General features: G+C 36.8%; 1 protein-coding gene across 1 annotated transcript; it reads right to left on the minus strand.

Annotated features, from left to right (window-relative positions):
• Positions 1 to 1271: 1271 nt before the first annotated feature.
• On the minus strand, positions 1272 to 12172 carry LOC100370979 (neural-cadherin-like). Its single transcript, XM_085505580.1, has 12 exons — positions 12017 to 12172; positions 11268 to 11556; positions 10769 to 10999; positions 9442 to 9680; positions 8485 to 8711; positions 7830 to 7966; positions 7226 to 7465; positions 6002 to 6294; positions 5407 to 5805; positions 4451 to 5181; positions 2245 to 4082; positions 1272 to 1936 (listed from the first exon to the last, which is right to left on the minus strand). Exons 1-12 carry the CDS (start codon positions 12170 to 12172, stop codon positions 1731 to 1733), a joined length of 4986 nt encoding a protein of 1661 aa, XP_085361706.1. The 3' UTR covers positions 1272 to 1730.
• Between the last annotated feature and the right edge of the window lie 10300 nt (positions 12173 to 22472).

Consider the following 22472-nt stretch of genomic DNA (forward strand, 5'->3'; position numbering starts at 1 on the left):
CGCCGGTTCGAGTCACGCACGCAGTACGTATTTACTATAATTAGACATAGTCTTTACCTTGCCGTTTATTCGGTGTTATTTGCTTACTTTACTTCCTATGTCGACAGCAACTATGAGTTTATGGGATAATGAGGTGCCTGTATTCCCTCTATATACAAGTATCTCTATGATAGGTGCCTGTCTTTACTGCATATGCAGGTATCTCTAGGGGGAGGCACCTGTATTGACTACATATGCATGTGTCTAAGGGGTGGTGTCGCTACATGTTACTACATATGCAGGTATCTCTGGGAATATAAGCGTTTCAATCGGTACTTTTGTAACATAAAGTATAAATTGGGTTTATCTAACCCTATTCACTCTGAACAAAGACATTTCCTTTGTGATAATCAACCGCCATCAATGCCGTGTGTTCAAAATAATGAATTACGTAATGCTGCTTACCAAGTTAATGTTAATTAAGGAATGTGTAACCAAGACTGTGAATAACATTACGTTGCCAGATGACTCGGATTTCATATTACGATAGGATAGACGTCATCACCGCCAGAGACATCGCAGTTATGCTGAAGTTGTCGCCAAAGGCCTAAACGAACCAACTGATGCTAATAAACCCGATTTGATTTATAAAGCTGGACGAAAACCACGGGATATCAGTGCTGACTCTCGGATTCACACTCGCTATCGTCCAGAACCCAGCGCACGTATTGTTGTTATTGGAACTCACAACAGTTATGGTCATATGACTGTAGTAGAGAAACGAATGAGTGTGTTTATTTCCAGACTGGGTCCTGAAAGCACCACTGAAATGATTGTAAATTATATTGCCAATAATATGAACATTATAAATGTGGTCCGCATAAGTTTGATACTTATGCCTTGTTGCCATCTGCACCCAACTTTTAGCCAATTATGAACGCAAGTGCTTGGCCCGAAGGGTTTTAGTACGCAAGTATTAACCGCGTTGTAAATAACTGTCTTATGTCTGATTTTAAAATTGTGACTTATAACTGTATATTATTATTGAAACTCTAGATAATCAATTTGCTTTGAAGAAGAAACACTCGATTGATTTGTATATTCTTTTTCTAAAAGACATTATTTGTATGGTTATTTATTGCAGTACTGGAATAACTTGATTTTTTTTAATTTTCTTGCATAAACTTAATGAATGTATTTTATTATAACTCTATATCTTTTTCTATTATTGTTTTGTAATTATTCTATATAGACTCTGCCTGAAATAAATATAAAAAAAAAATTATCCCATGATCTGTGCACATATTTATTTACATACTTTTCAAATTGTAACGTTTATGAGAATAAGATAACAATAAAACAAAACATCAAATTATTGCATCCAAATTATCAAATTTGTGTTTGACGAAAAACAGTCATGCGTATAATAAAAATTAAAACAATTGGGCTTACGATCTTTTAGGAACGACGAAAATACTTATAAAAAAGATGATACAAAAATTACATTGTCATGAAAGAAACACATTAACAATTACTTAAAGTGTATATTCTTGACTGGTAGACATGAAAACAATTACAGTTGTAAATTAATATGTATTGTACTGGTACACAAACAAATTCCTGCTTGACTTTCTGAACAATGTCTCAAAAACCCTATCAATGATTTCAATGGAATTCGGGCAATGCTTTCTATGCGATAATGATTTTTTTGTTTCATACATATTAATTATTCACAGGTGCTATGACTATATTTATTCTCCAGAATCAGAGTTGTCTTTCAATTCCAACCCCTCAGCGTTATCGTAGACGACAAATCCCTTGTTTGCTGTTCCATTTTCTTCATTCCCACTTTGTGTAGGATATATTTCTGAATAATCATTATTTTGTTTGTACATCTGAGATTGAACTACATTTCCATCTTCACTCCCAGCAATGTCACTCAATTTGTGTGAATTACCTGAAAAAGAATATTAGATGAGTTTATTAAGAAGATAACACAAACTATGCACAAAAACTACAATGGAAATACGACAACTAATGCACAGTAATATGCAGATAATCTGTCCATCACTACAAATATTATAGCATGCTGCAACATTTGAAGCTACATGTATAATAAGTTCATATTTTCATTTGCATGATAATCCCTGACAAGTACCATGCTATGTAACATATATTCGTAATACACATAGTAGTCCTGGAAGGTGAATAATTCATGACACCGACATCATGAATACCCAAACTGATGTAATGAAATGAACTTACTGTGTCCCAATTCACCCAATTCTGTTGGATTGTCTTCGAAATATGCACGCTTCCTCTGCTTCTTTTCATATTTCCTAGCACACAGTAAAGCAATAATGAGAGGAACAATGACACAGAAAGCACCAATCAGTGTCACACCAACGGTAATTCTAGCTGTAATGTTATCATAGTCTTCACAGGTATCGCCTTCCCAGCTCCAGTCACATGTACAGCTGAATCCTTCATCTACCATCTCACAGAGTCCATCGTTCTTGCAAGGGTTTGGGTTGCAGTAATCTTTCTCACTGCAAGTCTCTCCTAACCACCCGATCTCACAGTTGCATTCATATCCAGTTGGAATGAATAAACCATATACCAAGGTGCAGTTACCATTGATACATGGTTCAGAGTAACAAAAGTCTGTGAGGCGGCATTCATCACCAAAGAACCCCCCAGGACATTCACAAGTGTACGAGTCCTCACCATCTACACATGTTCCACCATTTATACATGGGTTGACTGCACATTCATCTGTCTCCTCACACTCGTTTCCTATGTAACCAAATTCACAGTCGCAGACATAATCACTGTCCCCTATAGGTGTACACGAACCTCCATTTTCACAAGGCTCATCATAACATTTATTATACATGTTGCAAGTATCACCGATGTAACCAGGTTTGCATTGGCACTTAAAACCACTCAAAATGTCCTCACACTCGCCACTGTTCTCACATGGGTCTGTTGCACATGCACTCTCATACTGGCAGATATGACCCCAGTATTGATCATTACAGTTGCATGTGAAACTGGTCGTACCATCTTGGCAGTTGCCGTCATTGAGACATGGAGCATCAACACATTCATCTATCTCTATGCATTGTCCATCTGACTCGTATTCTCCAAGATTACAGGCGCACTCGTACTCACGCCACATGTCTTGACATTCAAGTGGATCTTGACATTCAACGTCTTGACATACATATGAGTAACATCCCTCTGTCACACCATCTGAAGGAATTGCAATTGTTCCGTCTATATCACCATCGAAACCGATATAAACATTGTTTATTCGTGCATCGCTCAAACATCCGTTGAAATTATGGGAAAGTGTTCCAGAATCTAAATTACCACCAATGACAAGACTTTCTGTGTCAACCTTCAGTTCTCTGAATACAGCACCAGCATACTCGGTTTGGTGACATGCATCTCCACCATCATCTAATGTGACCAGGAAGTGATTACGCTGTCTCAGCACATGTACAGTATGCCACACACCATTGTTAACTGTCATACCATCTAAGGCAATGATTTGCAGCCCATCTCCAAGGTCATAGTGGACTTGAATAGTGCCATTATTCAGTGCAATTATTATATATTCGAGTCCATCTCTTCCTTCTTCTGATGAGATTCTCCAGATCATTCCATTTGCATCACGAGTACGGAACATAATCTGGTAATCTGACGCTCGGTCTACCAAACTTAAGTTACCATTGAGACTGTATGTGACATAACTATCATCAGCGAAGTCGTATTCCGGGGCCAAAATACTACATCTATCACCATAGTAACCAGAATCACAGATACAGTATGCTGTGTTGAAATCTGCCATACATGTACCATTTATGCATAATGGTTCTTCGTTATCAAAACAATTAACATCTGCAGCAACGCATCCAGGAACACTATTGACCTCTTGAGCTGGATTGCCCAAATCGTATACCTCACCATCTTGATTAACATTGCGGATGCAGCCGTGGAATCTATCTGTTAAATCAATGCCAATGTCTGGAGGATAGCTGAATGCTGGTTCTTGAGATACCCCTCCAATCTGCAATGCAGTGTTTAGATTCAGAAGCCTGAAACAAAAATAGCATTGACAATATTACATATGTTGCACAGCTATTGTAAACTGCGGGTTGATGATCAAAGTGGTGCATTTGTACCATGATCGATGCAATGACAACTTATTAGATGGCAACATTACTAAAGACTCTAATCATACCAACGAATCCTCATAATTTGCACATGTATGTCTCTCATCACCTTAGTATTTTACAGATAAATTTTAAACAAAATAATATGCTTAGTCCAGCCTAGGGAGTTGTCACAAATCCCATTTCATCATGGTGTTAAATAAAAAAAGTGTAAGGGTATTGAGTGAATATATTGCTTCTTAGCACCAGCTGGTGATAGATGTAGATAGACAAATCAAACCATATCATACTCTGAATCTCCAGGTACAGTTGATGTAGCAAGACAAGATGATGTGTCTTCGCTACTGAGAGTTGGAAATTCTGTGATCACTGATGTTGCACAGTGGTCTACCATCAACTCAACATCTTTGCCATTTCTATATATATCTACTCGATGCCATTTTCCATCATCTAATCGTGGAGATTCTGGTATTTCCATGTGTACCATTCCGGATCCAAGATCTATGCTGAGTTGTATTAATCCATTTACTAATCCAACAGCAATATAATCAGGTTGTAAAACCGAGTATGAAGACATTGGGCCGTTGTACATAAGTAAACCATTGTCTTCACTAGTTAAAAATTCTATGCTTGTATGTGAATCTCTGCATGACTGTAATGCTGAGTACCAAGCGTAGCCATCCCCAAAGAAACTCCTGCTAATGTCCTGGCACTGTGGACCAGTGTATCCAGAGGGGCAATTACAGCGATAACTGTATTCTATTGTTATGCATTGCCCGCCATTTCTGCAAGGATTTGGATCACATGTGCTTTTTTTGCAAATCTTTGATTGGCAGAGACATTCTGCTGTGGTGGATGTTGTGATGGAAACTGAGAGTGAAGCAGATCCAGACTCCACCAATGCATCTTGGCTGTCATCCACTCGAAATACATTGCTACAGCTTCCACCCTCACATTCAGTCTCATCCATGCAGTCATTAATATTTACTAGAGTAATGTCTAAGTTAGCTTCATCTTTGAACTGTAAATAACAATATGGAAATTATGTTATGATGTCATTATAATTGCCCATGATTTCCTACTAATGACCTCTCTTGACATAGTTACAAGGTAGGGGCGTATACTTTAGAAATATATATATATAACGTTTGTGAATATAACAATTTCAACAACATAAGTTGTTTTTTTGTTTCTGGTAGTTGTTAGTGGTTCCTTGTACGCCAAGCTCTAGTCGTGTTTAGCTTACCCTGTCTATATTCGTTACAATAATAGCATCAAGTGCCTCTGGACGATATCCTCGTATATGGTATCTGACATCTGTTAGCCGTACACCAGATAATACAACACTAAAGACATTAATATGGATGACATCAATGGACAGGATATCAGCAAGTATGTCTGTAAAGTTCTGCAATGGGCTGTTTGTCCCTGGTTGGGGTATCATAATAAACTCCTCCGGTGTGGTGTCATTAAGTCGAAGGGAAGCAGAATCATATACAGCGTCATCAAATATGTATATGACGTCAATAATGACGTCACATATCTGTGTATCATGTTCATTGTCTCCAACTGCAACTTGATACTGATATGAGCCTTCAGGAGTTCGTTCATCAGTTATTGTAATCGTTCCAGTCGTATTATCTACCTGCAAAATGTGACATTTAGTATTTGCATGTTTATTGTATTAAAACCATACCTCGTATCATATGTATTTGCTGGAGGAAAATGACAACAATTTTCTATGTTGCTGCTGCTTCTCCAAACGTTATTCTGCTGGAGTTGTACCTTTGTAATAATGTTACGTCATACCAATCATCTTTCATAATAATATTAGTACTAACCTTAAAATAATCTGAGGTCCCGTTGAATATATACATTTTATCATCATTTGCATAATCATCTGGATCGGGAGCGAAAACTGAACCTATTACCCGTGATGCACCGCGTCCTCTATATTGGTACACTGTTATTTGAGTCACTCCAGCAACATGTGCATTATCATTTAAATCACCAATTTCTATTGTCAGTGTGCTAGTGTCTGACAGGCCATGTACGTCTGCAATAATGATATGCATGTAGTAATATGCCTGTTCCTCTTTGTCAAATACATTTGTTGTACTAATTTCCAGTGTATCTGAAAGAAAGTATTAATCAAAAGTGTATTACGAACTAAATAAATATCTCTCAGCTACAATATATAGTTTAATCTCATGTTCACATTCAGCTAAATTAGTCTGTCATGGTACTGTAAAATTGTGTCCGCTTAAGTAATGTAGAATAATTACTCAGACAAATATGAAAATAGACCTGCATATTGAAATCGTGACTAGCAGTTGTGCTTCGAATATTTTTATATATTTGAGATTCCTTTTAATTTCTCTGAAAATATAAATTAAAATCTCTAACAAAACGTTTTAATTAACGAAGCTATCTTGTTGTATATATGTACTATTTGTTCACATGCTAGTCAGTTCCCGGAGTTCTCGCTGGCCTGCGAGAATCTCACTACATTCAAGTGCTGGCACTACACACGCTGAGGAAAACTGCTACTAAAAACCACTGTCGTTCAAAGTTTCAGTAATGGTTATTTCTGTAATAACATCCAAGTACATCGTAACGCTTTATAACAAACGATTAGAACTCTGTATATGACGGACTGCTCATTGATATATGTGACTGTATACCATCTTTGGTAGCTTCACAACTTGCAAGTGAATGTGTTAAACCTCAAACTCAAGCCACATCAGATTCACGGTTTCCTGAGAGCACTCAGACTACGACACGTCACAAATTTTTGTCGTCGACCACTGAACCCCCTCAACAGCTTAAAATTATTTTTATGAACATCGATATGAGTATAATGTTATTTCTAAACTGTTCCGTCATATTTATGCGTCATGTGACTTCACCAATGTTAAATAGTCAAGCTTAACCTATTAAAACCATTATGGATATTCATAATAACACGAAGAATTTTACTTATACTCGGACTGGAATAATAATTTTTAATATTCACCCGAAATAGATTCAAAGAAGCCAGTGTACAGTAATAACAATATATTTACCATTTACTTGTTGATAATCAAAGTAATCGTCAATATTGTTCGAATTATCAACTGTGTATGTATAAGGTGGTCCATTAACTGCGGTGTCTGCATCTATGGCAGATACTACAAATACGTCCTGTTGTGGAAGGGAATTCTCAATAAGGATTGGTCGGTAATCCTCGGCAAACATCGGTGCGTTGTCATTGACATCTTCCAAAGTGACGATAAATTCAGCAGTGCTTGATAGTGTAGGTTTTCCTGCATGATATTACAATAGTTGGCGGTGAGTTGAAAAAGGATAGATCTCAAAATTGCACAATAAACATAATTTCAATGGTGTGACTAGCTTTACGTTCTTTTCAACAGTTACTCTACGCCATTCTCCCAACTTGGGATGATGCGAGCCTGGTAAGTGGTCGGAATACAAGTATGTATTTATCATTGTTGAATGGGCAGCCGCAGTCCCCCCCCCCCCCGAAGTTAGCCTGACACGCCGCTAGCCATTGCCACACATTGCATGCAAGGTTAATGTACTGCATTGACATGCCATATACGATATATACATGTGTGTTACGTCGTGGTTTAAGCTATACAATTTTAGGTGTTACTGTTTATAAATTACCTTGATCTGTGGCCACTATATATAGTGTATGAATGTCTGTATATTCCCTATCAAGTTCAGCTGCAGTGGTAACCGTACCCGTATGCTGGTCTACTTCGAACTGTCCCAATGGGTCGCTAATTGGATCAATTGAATACCTACAATGATAGTAAAAACTTGTTGGCGATTGAACACTATCATAAAAGCTCTATCCGGAGTATATATATGATTACTTGATACAGATAACATACTCAAGAATCCCCATCCTAATGGGTGTGATATTTATTTGACATGTTCATAATCCATATATTGCTGCTATTGACGGTTATTTGTTTTTAGTTCTGTTCATTTATCTGACATTCAGACACGAGGTTAATCTGTTGATGCATATATATACAGTACAGATCAGGTTTGACCCATAATGACCTCTGACTGTACCCGTTACAGCTATTGATTGTACTGTTCAAACACATTTGTTTGAAAACACAGATTCTTGTGTGAGATGTGCTCAAATGAAATCAAGATCACGAGTCGCTGAGTTTAATCAACTAACCCTCGAACACCGGAAGTGATCTAATATCACGTCGCTTGGATCTATAAGGAAGTGGGCTCGTCGAAATCATACAATACGTTGTTTATTGAACTTATAAAACTGAAGGAAGACGAAAAAACTTACATGACGTCACCGTTATCATCAGTTGCAGTAACTGTACCCAACTCTGTTCCTATGGTAACATTCTCAGGAAAATTAACCGCGTATGTGTCTGGAGAAAAGACTGGAGACTGTTCGTTGATATCTTCGATAACAATCAATAATGTTGATATATCAGTCTGGATACCATCGCTGACACCTAACTGTAAGTTGTATCGCCTGGGCTGATAAGGATCTTCATAATCAAGTTCCTGCAATAGTTAATTAGTAATCAATACACGAACTGCCGTATCGTACGTAGCTGTGTCAGTATGTTTTAATAAGATTTTTCTATATTTTATAATTTAGTCGTGGGCAGTGTTCATCTTTTCGATGAAAATGGGTTACTGGATGAAACAGTCACAATTCAGCATTGTTTCTGAACTCTACATGAATTTGTAGATGCATCCTCTAGAGTGGTTTACTGGAAATCTGCTGAAACTATACCTAAACACGAAAAGAAAATCATGCTACGAAAGAAAACATCACAAACATCGCTACCAATCCGATTAGAGTAATATCTGTGTTGTTATTTGCATTTTTTTTATTAATTTGTTTATATTCATTTATATTTTATCAATCATTAATTGCTTCAAAGATTCTTTTTAGTTTCATTATTCTCCCCGTGAAGGACAATTGTCAGAAATAATAAAAAATAATACTAGAAATTAATGATTAATAAAAAAAAATATTAAATATAAACAAATTCATTTGAAAAAATAGATACGTGTACTAACCCCTGAACAAAAATATTATTTTAAAAACATCGACGCAGTCAGGTTAAATTCGTCTCTGGAACTCGTATAAATGCTTCGTTATACATCTTATACTACAGGTGCCGAAATGGTTGTGATGATTTTTACTAAAACTCGAGTTGAATCAAAGCTATTGTATTGAATTATAAGGTGACTGAACACCTGATACATACGGAGTCGTGCTTACCCTCCTTAATGTAACCACGCCCACATTGTTGTTATTCTCAATGTTAAATGTGTCATTTTCATTTCCACTAACAATATAATATGTCAATATGAAATCTGTGTCCCGATCTGTGGCAGTCACGCTATACACGTTAGAAGCCACTTCTGCGTCCTCATTAACGGTTGTAAAGTAAGACGTGTGGGAAAACTTGGGCGCCATGTCGTTAATGTCTTGGATGACGACTGTTGCTGTTGCCGTTGCTATGGGAACATATCATAAAATAATGGATTAGTTTCACTTCTAGAGGCAAGAAGTGATGTTGTAACTGACAAAAGACATACGTAACTTATTGTTTTGATAGCGCCATTCTTTATTCCATTATTTATGTATAAAAATATCACATCTAACATAGGCATGCAATGTCATTGCCACCAGTCAGAAAGTACCTCTAGCACCAGCAATTGCAGCGTACATCTACACCATCAATCACAGTGTCACGGTGTCTCTATCACTACCAATCACACCGAACCTCCAGCACAAAAAAGCACAGCGTGTCTCTGGCACAACAAATCACAGCGTGTCTCTGGCACAACCAATCACAGCGTACATCTACACCATCAATCACAGTGTGTCTCTATCACCACCAATCACAGCGTGCCCCTATAGCACCACCAATCACAGCGTGCCCCTATAGCACCACCAATCACAGCGAACCTCCAGCACAACAAATCACAGCGTGTCTCAGGCACAACCAATCACAGCGTACATCTACACCATCAATCACAGTGTGTCTCTATCACTACCAATCACAGCGTGCCCCTATAGCACCACCAATCACAGCGAACCTCCAGCACAGCAAATCACAGCGTGTCTCTAGCACAACCAATCACAGCGTGTCTCTAGCACAACCAATCACAGCGTACATCTACACCATCAATCACAGTGTGTCTCTATCACTACCAATCACAGCGTGCCCCTATAGCACCACCAATCACAGCGAACCTCCAGCACAGCAAATCACAGCCTGTCTCTAGCACAACCAATCACAGCGTGTCTCTAGCACAACCAATCACAGCGTGTCTCTGGCACAACCAATCACAGCGTGTCTCTAGCACAACCAATCACAGCGTACATCTACACCATCAATCACAGTGTGTCTCTATCACTACCAATCACAGCGTGCCCCTATAGCACCACCAATCACAGCGAACCTCCAGCACAGCAAATCACAGCGTGTCTCTAGCACAACCAATCACAGCGTGTCTCTAGCACAACCAATCACATCGTGTCTCTAGCACAACCATACAGTAATATGCTTGGAATGGTACAATGGCAATGAATTACTTACCACTCTGGGATCCACCATCTCGTGCCTCTACAACAATTTCATAAATTTCAACCTCTTCTCTGTCCAAGTCACTGACTAATATACTGATTTCACTGGTAGCGGAATTGATTTCAAATATACCGTCAGTACCATTCCAGAGGGCGTTTTCTATGATTGTATATTCTATTCTGGCATTTTGGTCAGTATTGATGTCATCTCGGTCTTCCGCCAGTACTCTCATAACACTGGTGCCTAAGTCGCAATACAATGCGAGTTACCGTAAAACGTAAGCGTGTTACGGGTTTTCATTGAATTGAAAAAAAAAATGGAGCACATTTTCATCACACTTGATGGCTCTCGGAGTCGTAAATTAAACAGTCACGTAGTTACAATTCGGAGCTATGTGTCAAAAATGTCAAATAAGACTAGCGGGTGGGAAGTGTCGATTTTATCAGTCGAAGATTTAATCTCAGAAGAGAAGACAGTGTGTGAATGGTCGAAAATATGTTGACTGACCTACCTGTCGGAGATTGTTCAATTACCGAGCCTATGTATGGTTCATATGGAAATAATGGTGAATTGTCATTGATGTCTAATAATTCAACGATGACGTCAGTGTATCCAGATTCTCCTTCACCCCCATCATCTGTTGCTATGGCGACAAGATGATATACCGGTGTCGTTTCTCTGTCTAAAGGTTTAATAGCTTCTATGGCACCAGTAATAGGATCAATACTGAAATAATGCTGTGAAGTATTCTGCAGACTGTACCAGATATCTGTATCTCCATCCGGGTCAGAAGCACCTACCTGTATGAGCAGAATCAGTGATGGTTACATATGCAGTCTAAACTGTCGAACATTAAAGCGTGAGAGTGTTCAGGGTCAAGTGTTATGTATTGTTCATATATTGCACAACCGTGTAAAGTCAGCATGTTTCTGTTGTGGTTATTATCACGGTTGTGTTGTGTTTTATGTGCATATCATTTATACACGCTATTGCATATATTCTAGGTCTGGACCCCGGGGTATTTAATGTGGTATGGATTTTGAGATGAAAATGGTCTGTGATGGAGTCTGTCGTTTTATTCCCGGCCGCACACCCCCGCCAAACTGTAAGGCCAGTGTCCCCCGGGTCTGGACACCATATTGTACATATTTGGTGCTATCCACATAATTATTCATCAACACAAGTTTAATAAATTGGGAATACTAATATTGTTTGTACAACATTTTTGTCCACTGCTTTTGTTTTTACGAACATCCTCACCGTTGTAACATAAACCGGTACATTCTCATCCTCTTCTGTGATGCTGGATAGATAGAGATCTTTGTCAAATTCCGGTGCAGCGCCCCTTACGATAAGAATCGCCGACAATACAACTGACAACAGTAAATACGTGTGGATATGCCTTCTGTCAGACATGCTGACGTCACTGTGGATCTATACTGGAGATAAGCAATTGTTAATGACATCATCGTCTCTCGAGTGTAATGTGAGAATGACTAGTTTGGAGTGGAAAGGTTGATGCACAAAAGAAGTGATTACATCAGTGAATAATACACCACATGCTGGCATTATTTTTGCCTTGATCCAAATGTGATATTTGGTAACTTCAACGAAAATTTAGATTACTATAAATCATTTACTAAACTAATGGTAGAATTCCACTGTATTGAAACCTGAGAGTCAGGCAAATTGCACTGCTGTATCCTGTGTCCATTTGGAAAATGTTTTACAGATTATGCGTAACAATACAATACAATATATTCCAAACGAATTCGTTACAATTTTAAGACATTTCTATGTTAGGAAATTAAGGTGCGAACAAGTTCGTGATCTAAAACCGTTGTAATAAACAAAACAAACACAATGCTGTTTTTTTATCAGGTATGATGTCATGCCTCCATATTTGGAAGAGGAGTTGATTTGTTTGCACATTGAACATCTCATATGTTGTGCGTATATGAGGTCATAATATAGAAACGGTTTTCTAGAATAGGTCACTGAAAATAACATATCTTCTTGAAAACTAAACTAAAAATCTGATTGATTTGATACTTGGTGTATATGTACCTTGGTTAGACCTCTCTTAGATTTGTTCATTTCATGATTTGTTCATTTCATGATGATATCTTCAATACTCTAATTTAGATGATATTTTCAACTTCTTGTTGAAAACCGCAAGTCCGATTGCTTTGATATTATACAATTTTGATGAATATTATGATTTTGATGAATATTAGGTCTCCCACTGATGATTTTATTTGTCATTTTCCATGATAGTGTGCGTCGTGCCTTATAAAGTTCTACCGTTCATATCACGTGACCAATTTGAAAGAAATACCACAAATCGACCTTTATTTTTCATTTTATGTTAAATTAGATTTGTGTTAGGTCACTATACTATTCCGCTAAAATGTTGCCATCGTTATGTGGTTATTTAAATTTAAAAAAATCGAAACCATGGCTATTGGAAAATGGCGTCCAGATGGGAGTGAAAGCTGTCGGTTCCGTGTGTTTTTCCTGTCCACAGCATTATTGTCGCTACGACAAGAAGATTACCGCGAGATGTCGGGAACTTACCTTCTTCCAAGATCTGTAATTCTATTTTTTGACTGTTGATCTGCGTAAAAGAAATAACAAAAATAAAAGATGTACAGGGGTTATATATGTTCCTGGTTATACTAAAGTATAAGTTTGGAGGATAAAAGTTTCTTTTTTCTTGTAATTACGAGGTTGTTAAATTACACCACAAATTACCAGGTATTTATGGAGATATACTAAAATTTTGGTCACAGTTAAAAGCTTATAAAGCACCCAGTAATCTCAAAGAAATAATATCAGAAATATTATGGAATAATAAGAATATTTAGATCAATGACCATTCAGTATGTTATATCAGATGGCTAAATGAAGGGATAAAGTATGTAAGTGATTTGTTGACAGAGGATGGTAAATTTGTGTCTTTTCCTTGTTTTATCACAAAATATGACAATATCACTGATTTTTTTACTTATAGGGGAATTATTGAAGCTATACCAAAAGTATGGAAGAATGTTATATATCAGGGAAACTGTTCTCTAACGATTGATAATAGAGGCATATCTAGAAATTATGTCAATATTGGAAAAGGAAAAACAAAAGATTTTTATTTATTATTAGTGAAGAAGAAATTTGAAACTCCAACGTCTATGATCAAATTCAAGAAAAAAGAATATGCAGAGGAAATACAGGAAAATGATTAGAAAACAATTTGGGTATTGCCATATAAAGTAACAGTAGAAGAAAAATTAAGAATATTTCAATTTAAAATTCTCCATCGTATTTTGGCAACAAATTGTTATTTGTATACTATCAAGATTAGAAATGATAATAAGTGCGACCACTGTCAGCAAATGGAAACTATAGAACATTTTGGGAATGTAGGGTAGCCCAACAGTTTTGGAAAAATTTCCAAGACTTTGGAGATTGCGAATGGATGACAGTATACCTATGACATGTAAAACAGTTATTTTTGGACAAATAGCAGATAATGACACATTGAACCATTTAATTTTATTGGGGAAGTACTTGTTGTATTCAAGCCGTTACTTATCCTGTAAAGCAAACATTGTCAACAACATTGTCAACAACATTGTCAACAACATTGTCACTGTCAAAATACAACAAAAAGTGGGGTAATTTTAGAGTATAGCAATTGTCATTCTTTATTTTGTTTCTTCTTTGGGGGTGGGGGTAGACTTTGATTGTGTTTCCGTTTTGAACCTGAACGTTCTCTCTAAAAGTTCTCTTCGAATTTGGACCTTCTTACCTTTGAACTGTATACTGTACCATTATTTTTTGTTTGTTTGTCATTTTTTTAAAAAAAAAAAACTGAAAAAAAAAAATTAATAAAAAAAAAATTATAAAAAAAAACAACAACAAAAAACAAAACAAAAAAACAACAACAGGGGTTAGCGCAATTGAAATCTGGGAGTGGCGGAAAAATTTAATTTTTATTTTAGTCACATGTGACTCGTTACAATTTTGCATATTCTCATTCATTCTAACTGTGTTACTTTCAACTATAATGCCCGAAAGGAGGGGTTACTCATTAAAAATGATAGTAGCTACCAGCTCTCTACCCTTGCCAAGTCAACCAAAATGCGAAAACGTATACACTTTGACAATTTTCAACGACACGGGTTATGTATTATATCAGCCGTTTTCCCATCATTTTGGACTGTTTTTGTATGGCTTAATCAAAGCTTCTTGTCACCTTTGCTTAAAAGGGGGTCCCATCTAGACACCATAGCCCCAAAATACGGTAGATAGATAGTGAAATGGAAGCAAATGATCCTTGGTATTTTCTGTGGTTAACGCCTAGTTTTGAAGTTGGCATCCATGATGTCTGATTCACATGTTGCATTTCTTGACAATATGGTTAGTACTCACCCAATTATATGCTCTTAACATATACTATAAAAATACTTATTATACATCTGTCACCGTAACGCCATAAGTTACAGCGTGCCGTAATTTTGCGGTATTTTATGGGGGTATTTTCATACTACCATATTAGGAAATGCGAAGTCCAAATATGGAATGATTACGCGCGTAACCGTCCTCTAATAATAAAAACAAACATGGCTGCCACCAGGATTTGACCGGACTCCACACAAATAAGTTCGCTGATTCTGTTCTAAACTTTTTGGATTTCGGCATTCCCATGATGTATCATTGGAAGGAAAAGATGTATAATAATAAGGTTATTACGAAGATACCTCAAAGTATGCACTCAGACAGTACGCTTTCGCTTCGACCTTCGCTGCGCGTCGGTCGATACTGCCGTTGTACTGTCTTCGTGCATACTTTGAGGTATCTTCGTAATAACCTTATCATATTTTCACTTGTATGTTTTATTCAACTCATCATACACATCCGTCATAATGTGCTAAATCTATTCCATTTACACAGTGTTTGCATTTAATATGACGTCAGTGTTAGTCTGACTCCCATTTCCCAGGGACGTATGATTGGGATAATGACGTATTACGTGAGCACCCTGTGCCAGTTATCATAGTACCTACTAATCGTGTTAGTTGTTATCCGCACCAAAATTGTCAATCAACTAATATTCGGTACAGGTATTATCTATTTCATATAAACAACAGACGTATGATTTCAGAAAGGACAAAATAGCCATTAAGTTCACTCCAGGTTCAATACAATAAGTGTGTCCGATGTCAAAATAAAGGTCGAAAGTATCTGAGTATCCAAGCTAAGTTTTGTGACGTCAATTTCACTTGTTGCATGCTTTCAATTTCAATCATTTGGAATATGCTGCATATTTTCACCACCACTGTCAGTTGGTGACCGTGCCATTGATTGGCTGAGAAATATAGCTTGGTAATAACCAATGTGGCAATTTCAGTCGTCTCAGTGGAAATCGTGTCATTTGGTCGAAATTCTCGTGCATGAAAATTAAAAACTGTCCAATGATCAAAAATAGGTGCTGCAACGATGAAAAACTTTCATGATGTAATATAGTAATGATATTCATATAGAAGGCAAAATGGTCGTTGAGGGCGGTAAAATAATTTGAGTTCTAGATAATAAATTTCTCCCAGGGCACTCAGTAAAAGTACATGGCATCCTTTTTTGAATTCTAAACTACCGTGACACCCCCTGTATCCCAAGGTAGAAGAAAATGACAAGTCCCGTATCATCCGACGAACCATCGTCGTCTTCGTTCATTTCGCGAATCTCAACTTTTGTAAAATCGAATGAAACCAAACATAATTATTAGTCTTAGACTTATTAATACAGCTTACAAACGACACCCCTACTATGTGATCAGCACAGCATTACAGATCAACAGTTCTTTCACGTTGTCAGTGTAATCGTTGTATTACTTGTCCATGTTTATTTGCCACTAATAAAATTTATGGTTCCAAAGGTTGTATCAATACACGCAATTCTTTGACGTGTCTGTCATCCAATTAAATTTATTGTATTATTTATAAATGTTATAGTGTGTACGTGGGTGAGACAGGTCGCCGCTTCAGACTATCGCAATTTCCATACAGCACCTCGTGTTATAAGAGTATCAAAGGTACTATGATTGTTAACGGTGACCAGTGGCACGAATTTGGATTGTAACTTTTTAATTTACTCTGGATGTTTGGTTTTCCCAAGGTACACACACACATACCTATCGCGAAAAGGAGAAACCACTCCCGACAATCACACTATTACTGTATGTACTGTAATAGTTACGGAACATTGCTCTAACTGAAACTCGTAAATATTGCAGTTGCTTCGAGTTCAGTGACACCTATAACCTCGGACTACTAAAAGAAGTGGTCTGAACTATAGCGCGGCTTAACCGTAGTAACCATAGTAACACCGGACGTGATATATAGTACATAGTGTTTGGTAATCGTCCTACATTACTATTAAAAACTGCTAGACGTGTCGAGCTATGGCTCTTTAACTATAGCACAGAAAAACTGACCTCACGAGAATACACCTGTATTAATCACATTATAGGTTTTTGTTCGGCGTTGAACATATTTTTTCTGACCTGATTCATTGCCAATTACTTATCTATTGTCATAGCTATAAAATATTTAATACTGTCACTCGGCTTTGTAAACTTGATCGAATATAATAAAATCAAATAGTTGTTGATACAAAGGCATTAATCCGTTGGTTGTAGCACAGTTCCTTTTGGTTGGGTTAACATTTTGGTACTATTTCTATGTATACAGTAAATATGAGATGCGCAACACGCAGCATGTTAGCAGCATTGTTATTGATACTACATGTTAGTGAATAATAGTTACCATGGTCACGTGTATTTCGTCGTATTTTGCAATCGACCATTTTGCGATTGCTCCAGTTTAAAATATAACTCCGTCCCCAAATGACTAGCATCACGGAAAGAACAATCGCTTTCTCCCAAATGACCGGTACCACGAGATGGACAATAACTCCTACCTGAATACCACGAGATAGACAATAACTCCTCCCCGAATACCACAGAGTGGATAATAACTATCCTGAATAACTAGCACCACTGAAAAGGCGATAGCTACCTTTCAAAAGACCAGTACCACGTGATAAACATTAATACCATCATGGCATGAATGTCATGGCACTTGTCAGCTTGTGATAGATTCGAATATGTACGACACAATTAAGTTGTAGATTGGTTTATCTTAACAAGGGGTAATCTTTTACAGGTGTTATCGAGGATCGGACATGTCACGGTCCTCGAAGAATAACATGTTGGCAATATGTATTCGTACGAAGAAACGTCGAATAATATGTATCAATGTCTGAACTCTAATTATTATATGTTAGAATTTACCTTGAATCCCTGTCTTCGGTATTTTTCGTAGTATATACGCCGCAGTGCTGTGACACCACGAATGCCTGCCGTGATCCTCACTGTCATGTGACACCGCGAATGCCTGCTATGATGGGGCAAGATTAGACGATGATTCACATTGTACATAGACACCATATCAAGCTAATATTTATAATGACGTGTTTTCAATGTAAATAATGATGTGCCTTTCCCCAAACCCGTCATCCTTAGAAATGACGTACGGAAATGTACAAAGTTTGCCAGTAAAGTCTCGTGATTGTTACAAACTCAGAGTTTAGTGTTAAATATTTATTGACAACTAATTATGACCATGACTGTTTAGCTCAGTGCACAATCGATAAAAGCTGCGCAGAAACGTTACTGATCTTCGCATTTCAATATTTATAGTGTACACAGCGATAGCATATCGGGTCATCCCTACGGTCGAGGCTACACTATAGTGAATTAAAGATACATTGCCGTGAGATGATACATGACGGTGAACACACTGAATTATGATCACGAACTAATAACGTTGTTTTTGCGGTACACATAATTCATCCGATGAAAAACAGTAATAGCTTGTACAGTTAATTTAAATAATCAAAATAATAAGGGCACATGTAAATAGAGCATTTCACTATTCCCGTAAATAACAAGGTTGTATTGATGTTATGTGGAAAACAGTTCCAGTGTGAAGGGAGTCGATATGTCGAAGTTTTTAATTTGGACGACATCTATTGGGTGCCTAAATGTAAACATAAACGTTCCTATCATGTATAAATAATGAAATACGGCTTATGTACATGTGTACGTAATTTTAATGCAAGTCATACGGTGCTGGTCACAAGTTCACGGGAGCAGTTGACATAATATTTCACTGACATGTTATCAAGTGTGTGATCGGATGATGCCTAAGCTGAGATCTTTCACAGGGGCGAAACAAACTTACAAATATAATATAATATCAATTGTTAAAATAGAAGAAATTGATCACAAATCTAGATATGTAAAATAGTGTGCATACTACCGTATAATTTTCATAAAAATAAATCCCCATTCTGAATATGGTGAGCAACAAAAACTCTACAAAACGACTGTACGATATGTATGTAGTCTTTAATGAATGTAAAAATATAGTGTACCCCACGACTGTAGGATATGCACTCAATATCTTGTAGTCTTTACCCACAGACTGCGGGATAACATATGTACACAACTACTTGATGCACTTCAGAAACTTGTCAACCTCTATATTGGTTAAATTGAATATATAGAACAAATGTAAAATAAACTTATCATATTAGAGCAATACTATCCACTAGAGGGCGAAATTCAAGGCAAAACGCCCCCCAGAGCTGACATTACTCTTTGTATATTAACAGGACAAGGGTTTCTCTCAATATCACCGCCAAACAAACAAACAATCAAATGGCATTTCATAGTAACACATTTCATGCGACATTTTTTATTAAACAGTTGTGAATACAAAGCTATGTGTTAAGAGAAATTAATAATTTGGGGACTCAGTATCGATAGGGGTCGATTCATAACCTCCAATGGTACATTGATGTTACTAAATTTAACTGAAAATGTTAGCTTGATAGAGAACTAATACATCGGTATCGAAAGGTATACCATACCAATGCTGCCTGTACACTTCAGTGGTCTGTAGTTTGCCTTGGGAGTTTTCTAGTGGAAGCATGCCAACAAGTATTTGTGGCACCAAACAGGTATATAATTATATTTCAAACGAAAGTCCAAGGATGAGCTAGGAGGCGAAACTTCAAATTTTATAACTTTGGGGGCTGTGAAATTATTAAAATGTTTATAAATGTCCAATTTATCGTCGTTAAAAGGGAATCTTAGAACGAACTCAATACTCTAAGCGAGTAGACTTCACATTACAAAATCCAATTTGAAGAGTGCATATTCTGGTCATCACGATGTAAACGTTCAATCAGGCATTTTGTGATTCAGATGAAAGTCGCTGTAATTTACAGAGAACATATTCTATCTTTGGCATATATCAAGCTGTGTTGCCAACCTGTGTCTGGTCCCAGGGCTGACGGTAAGCCTGTCAAACAATGTGTTGTTTCTTTCGAACAAGTTAAATGAAGTCATTTAAAGGGCCACGCACAAACTCATCCACAAGTTCCTCCACCACATCATGTTTTTAGAAAATCAAAGTCAATTGCCCCGTGTTCCCCATCAAGTTGCACATTCGAAAATCGCTCATACATATAGAAAGCCGTTGCCAATAGAAAAATAGAGCTAAATCAAGTAAATATACATTATGAATATGGGCGTTTGTGCCCAAGTGAAGGCAGTAATTTGGCTGACAGCTATTGACATCTTTCATGAAATCTACCAAGCCTGGTGTTTCGTTCACCAATGAATCACCAATTTTTCGGGCTGAGCCATGAACTTGTCATTATGGGTTGTTGGTGAGGCCACCTTTCAAAATAATGAGGGCGCCCGCACAGCACAAAATGGCCTTAAAGTGAAGTGCCCTTAGATCCAAAAGAAGATGAAGGCTTCATACATGTAGTAGCTTATCTCATAGAGCTTTTATGGGTGGTGACTTGTCTCCTTCACACATGTTAAATATGGCGATAATTACGTTTTGAACGCCACATTTCTTTCAAATGTGATGCAAGTTTTATAAATTGTTGTGTGTTTTACTTTGATTTCTCTTTTTCACTATTGGGTACAGGTCTACATCAACATTTAATAATTAATAATGCATTTCATTTGTGTTAATGGTTAAGGAAGATGACTTTGGCGTTCACAGTGTTAATTTATATTTATTTTATTTTTATTTTAAATAAACTATAGTTTTTGTTTTTTTAACTGTCCTGACAATACGTTTTTGAAAAACATTATTGAATAACAAATATAGTGTACTATGTTATAGTGTACATAGAGTTATTCTTTAAAAGATTGAAAGTTTATTCATTTGACATAATACTAAAAATGTTTTGTACGATGAAAGAATGTTACATTTACATCAGCAATCTGAGTGACGTACAAACATGATATATGATTTGGGAATGCGTTAATTCGTCACGATTTACACACACACAAAATGAAGGATATTAGGGGTGAATGATATTTTCTCATTAAGTATTCATTTTGTCATACATTTACTAACAATTAAAAAAACTTTTATATGTTTTATATTAAGGTATTAATTCAGGGATTAATAGCAGTAAGACTGCCACTCAAAATCAACTTATGGAATATGTAATGAATATTTGTCTACAAAGGGATGCCACACGCAACGTAATATTACCGTAATTGGTATAGTACAGGTGTGATGGTTCAAATACCAAAATGGCAACAGTAACAGAAAGACTTCCCTGGCGGCGATGATAAAATACGAACACGGAGCCAACAGATGAGGTTTCAACTGGTACTGGTATTATTATACTCTGCAAACATCAAGTACAATAACGCGGTAAAACTCCACTACTCCAATAACTAGATACTTAAACTCCAATACAATTCAACGAGATCTCCGATCTGAACTCAGTGCTGAACAACTCCCCTATATATACCCACACTGTTTATAAATAGACCATTACATCAGCATACATAATGAGTCTGGAACTTACTATAAATTTCTAGAATGTTCCATTACCTTCTATTGCCTCCTACAGTGTTCTATTACCTATTCAACCAGTTTCTAAACAAAATCTAGAATATTCCACCCAGACACAGTACGGTTCTAGAACATTCTCAGTGACACGGAAGTGGTAAATAAGTCGTATGCGACAAGGAACAATACCACTATGCTTGAATGATATTAAAGAAGTCATATGACAAAACAGTCAATTCTCAATACAACTGGAATATATAATAACTATCTGCCGTAGTGGGCGCCTCTGCTTCCAGTTAGGCTGAATTTGTGATTATAAGAGATTGAAATGGGAATAGTCTGCGTACATAAAAAGAGGAAGTATATATAACTAAACAGTTAGTCATTTGACCAAGAGTGGAAATATCATTGAAATTCTCTAGGATTGTGGGGAAGTGGAAATTGATGTTTTTGTGTTGTAGACAGAAGTGATCGTAATCACAGAAAATATATATTGTAAAACTGTCTGTGGAATAAAGCAATGAATATAAACTACTTAAATTGAAAAATGTACAATGCATTTCTGATAGGAAGAACTAAAACGTCTTGGTAAATATTGAAATTGTATTACAGTGGTTGGGAGGCTATCGTAGTGAAAACACCCATTGAACATAAAGGTCAATGAATCCTCCTAATTTTACGTGACATTCTATGCTAATTTATATCCCGGTGACAGCAACAACCTTTTTTTAAATTTAGAAATGGGAAACTATTAGCCAGGCAATATT

The sequence above is a fragment of the Saccoglossus kowalevskii genome, chromosome 11, assembly GCF_978046115.1.
Source record: "Saccoglossus kowalevskii chromosome 11, keSacKowa6.1, whole genome shotgun sequence".
NCBI classification, from domain to species: domain Eukaryota; kingdom Metazoa; phylum Hemichordata; class Enteropneusta; family Harrimaniidae; genus Saccoglossus; species Saccoglossus kowalevskii.

Excerpts from the sequence above, each read along its gene's own strand:
- LOC100370979 (XM_085505580.1), bottom strand. The coding sequence starts at position 12,172 with ATGTCTGACAGAAGGCATATCCACACGTATTTACTGTTGTCAGTTGTA. Across the intron at positions 11,000-11,267 it reads AATTGAACAATCTCCGACAG|GCACCAGTGTTATGAGAGTA; the intron begins GTAGGTCAGTCA and ends ATTGCGACTTAG. Across the intron at positions 9,681-10,768 it reads AGATGGTGGATCCCAGAGTG|CAACGGCAACAGCAACAGTC; the intron begins GTAAGTAATTCA and ends ATGTTCCCATAG.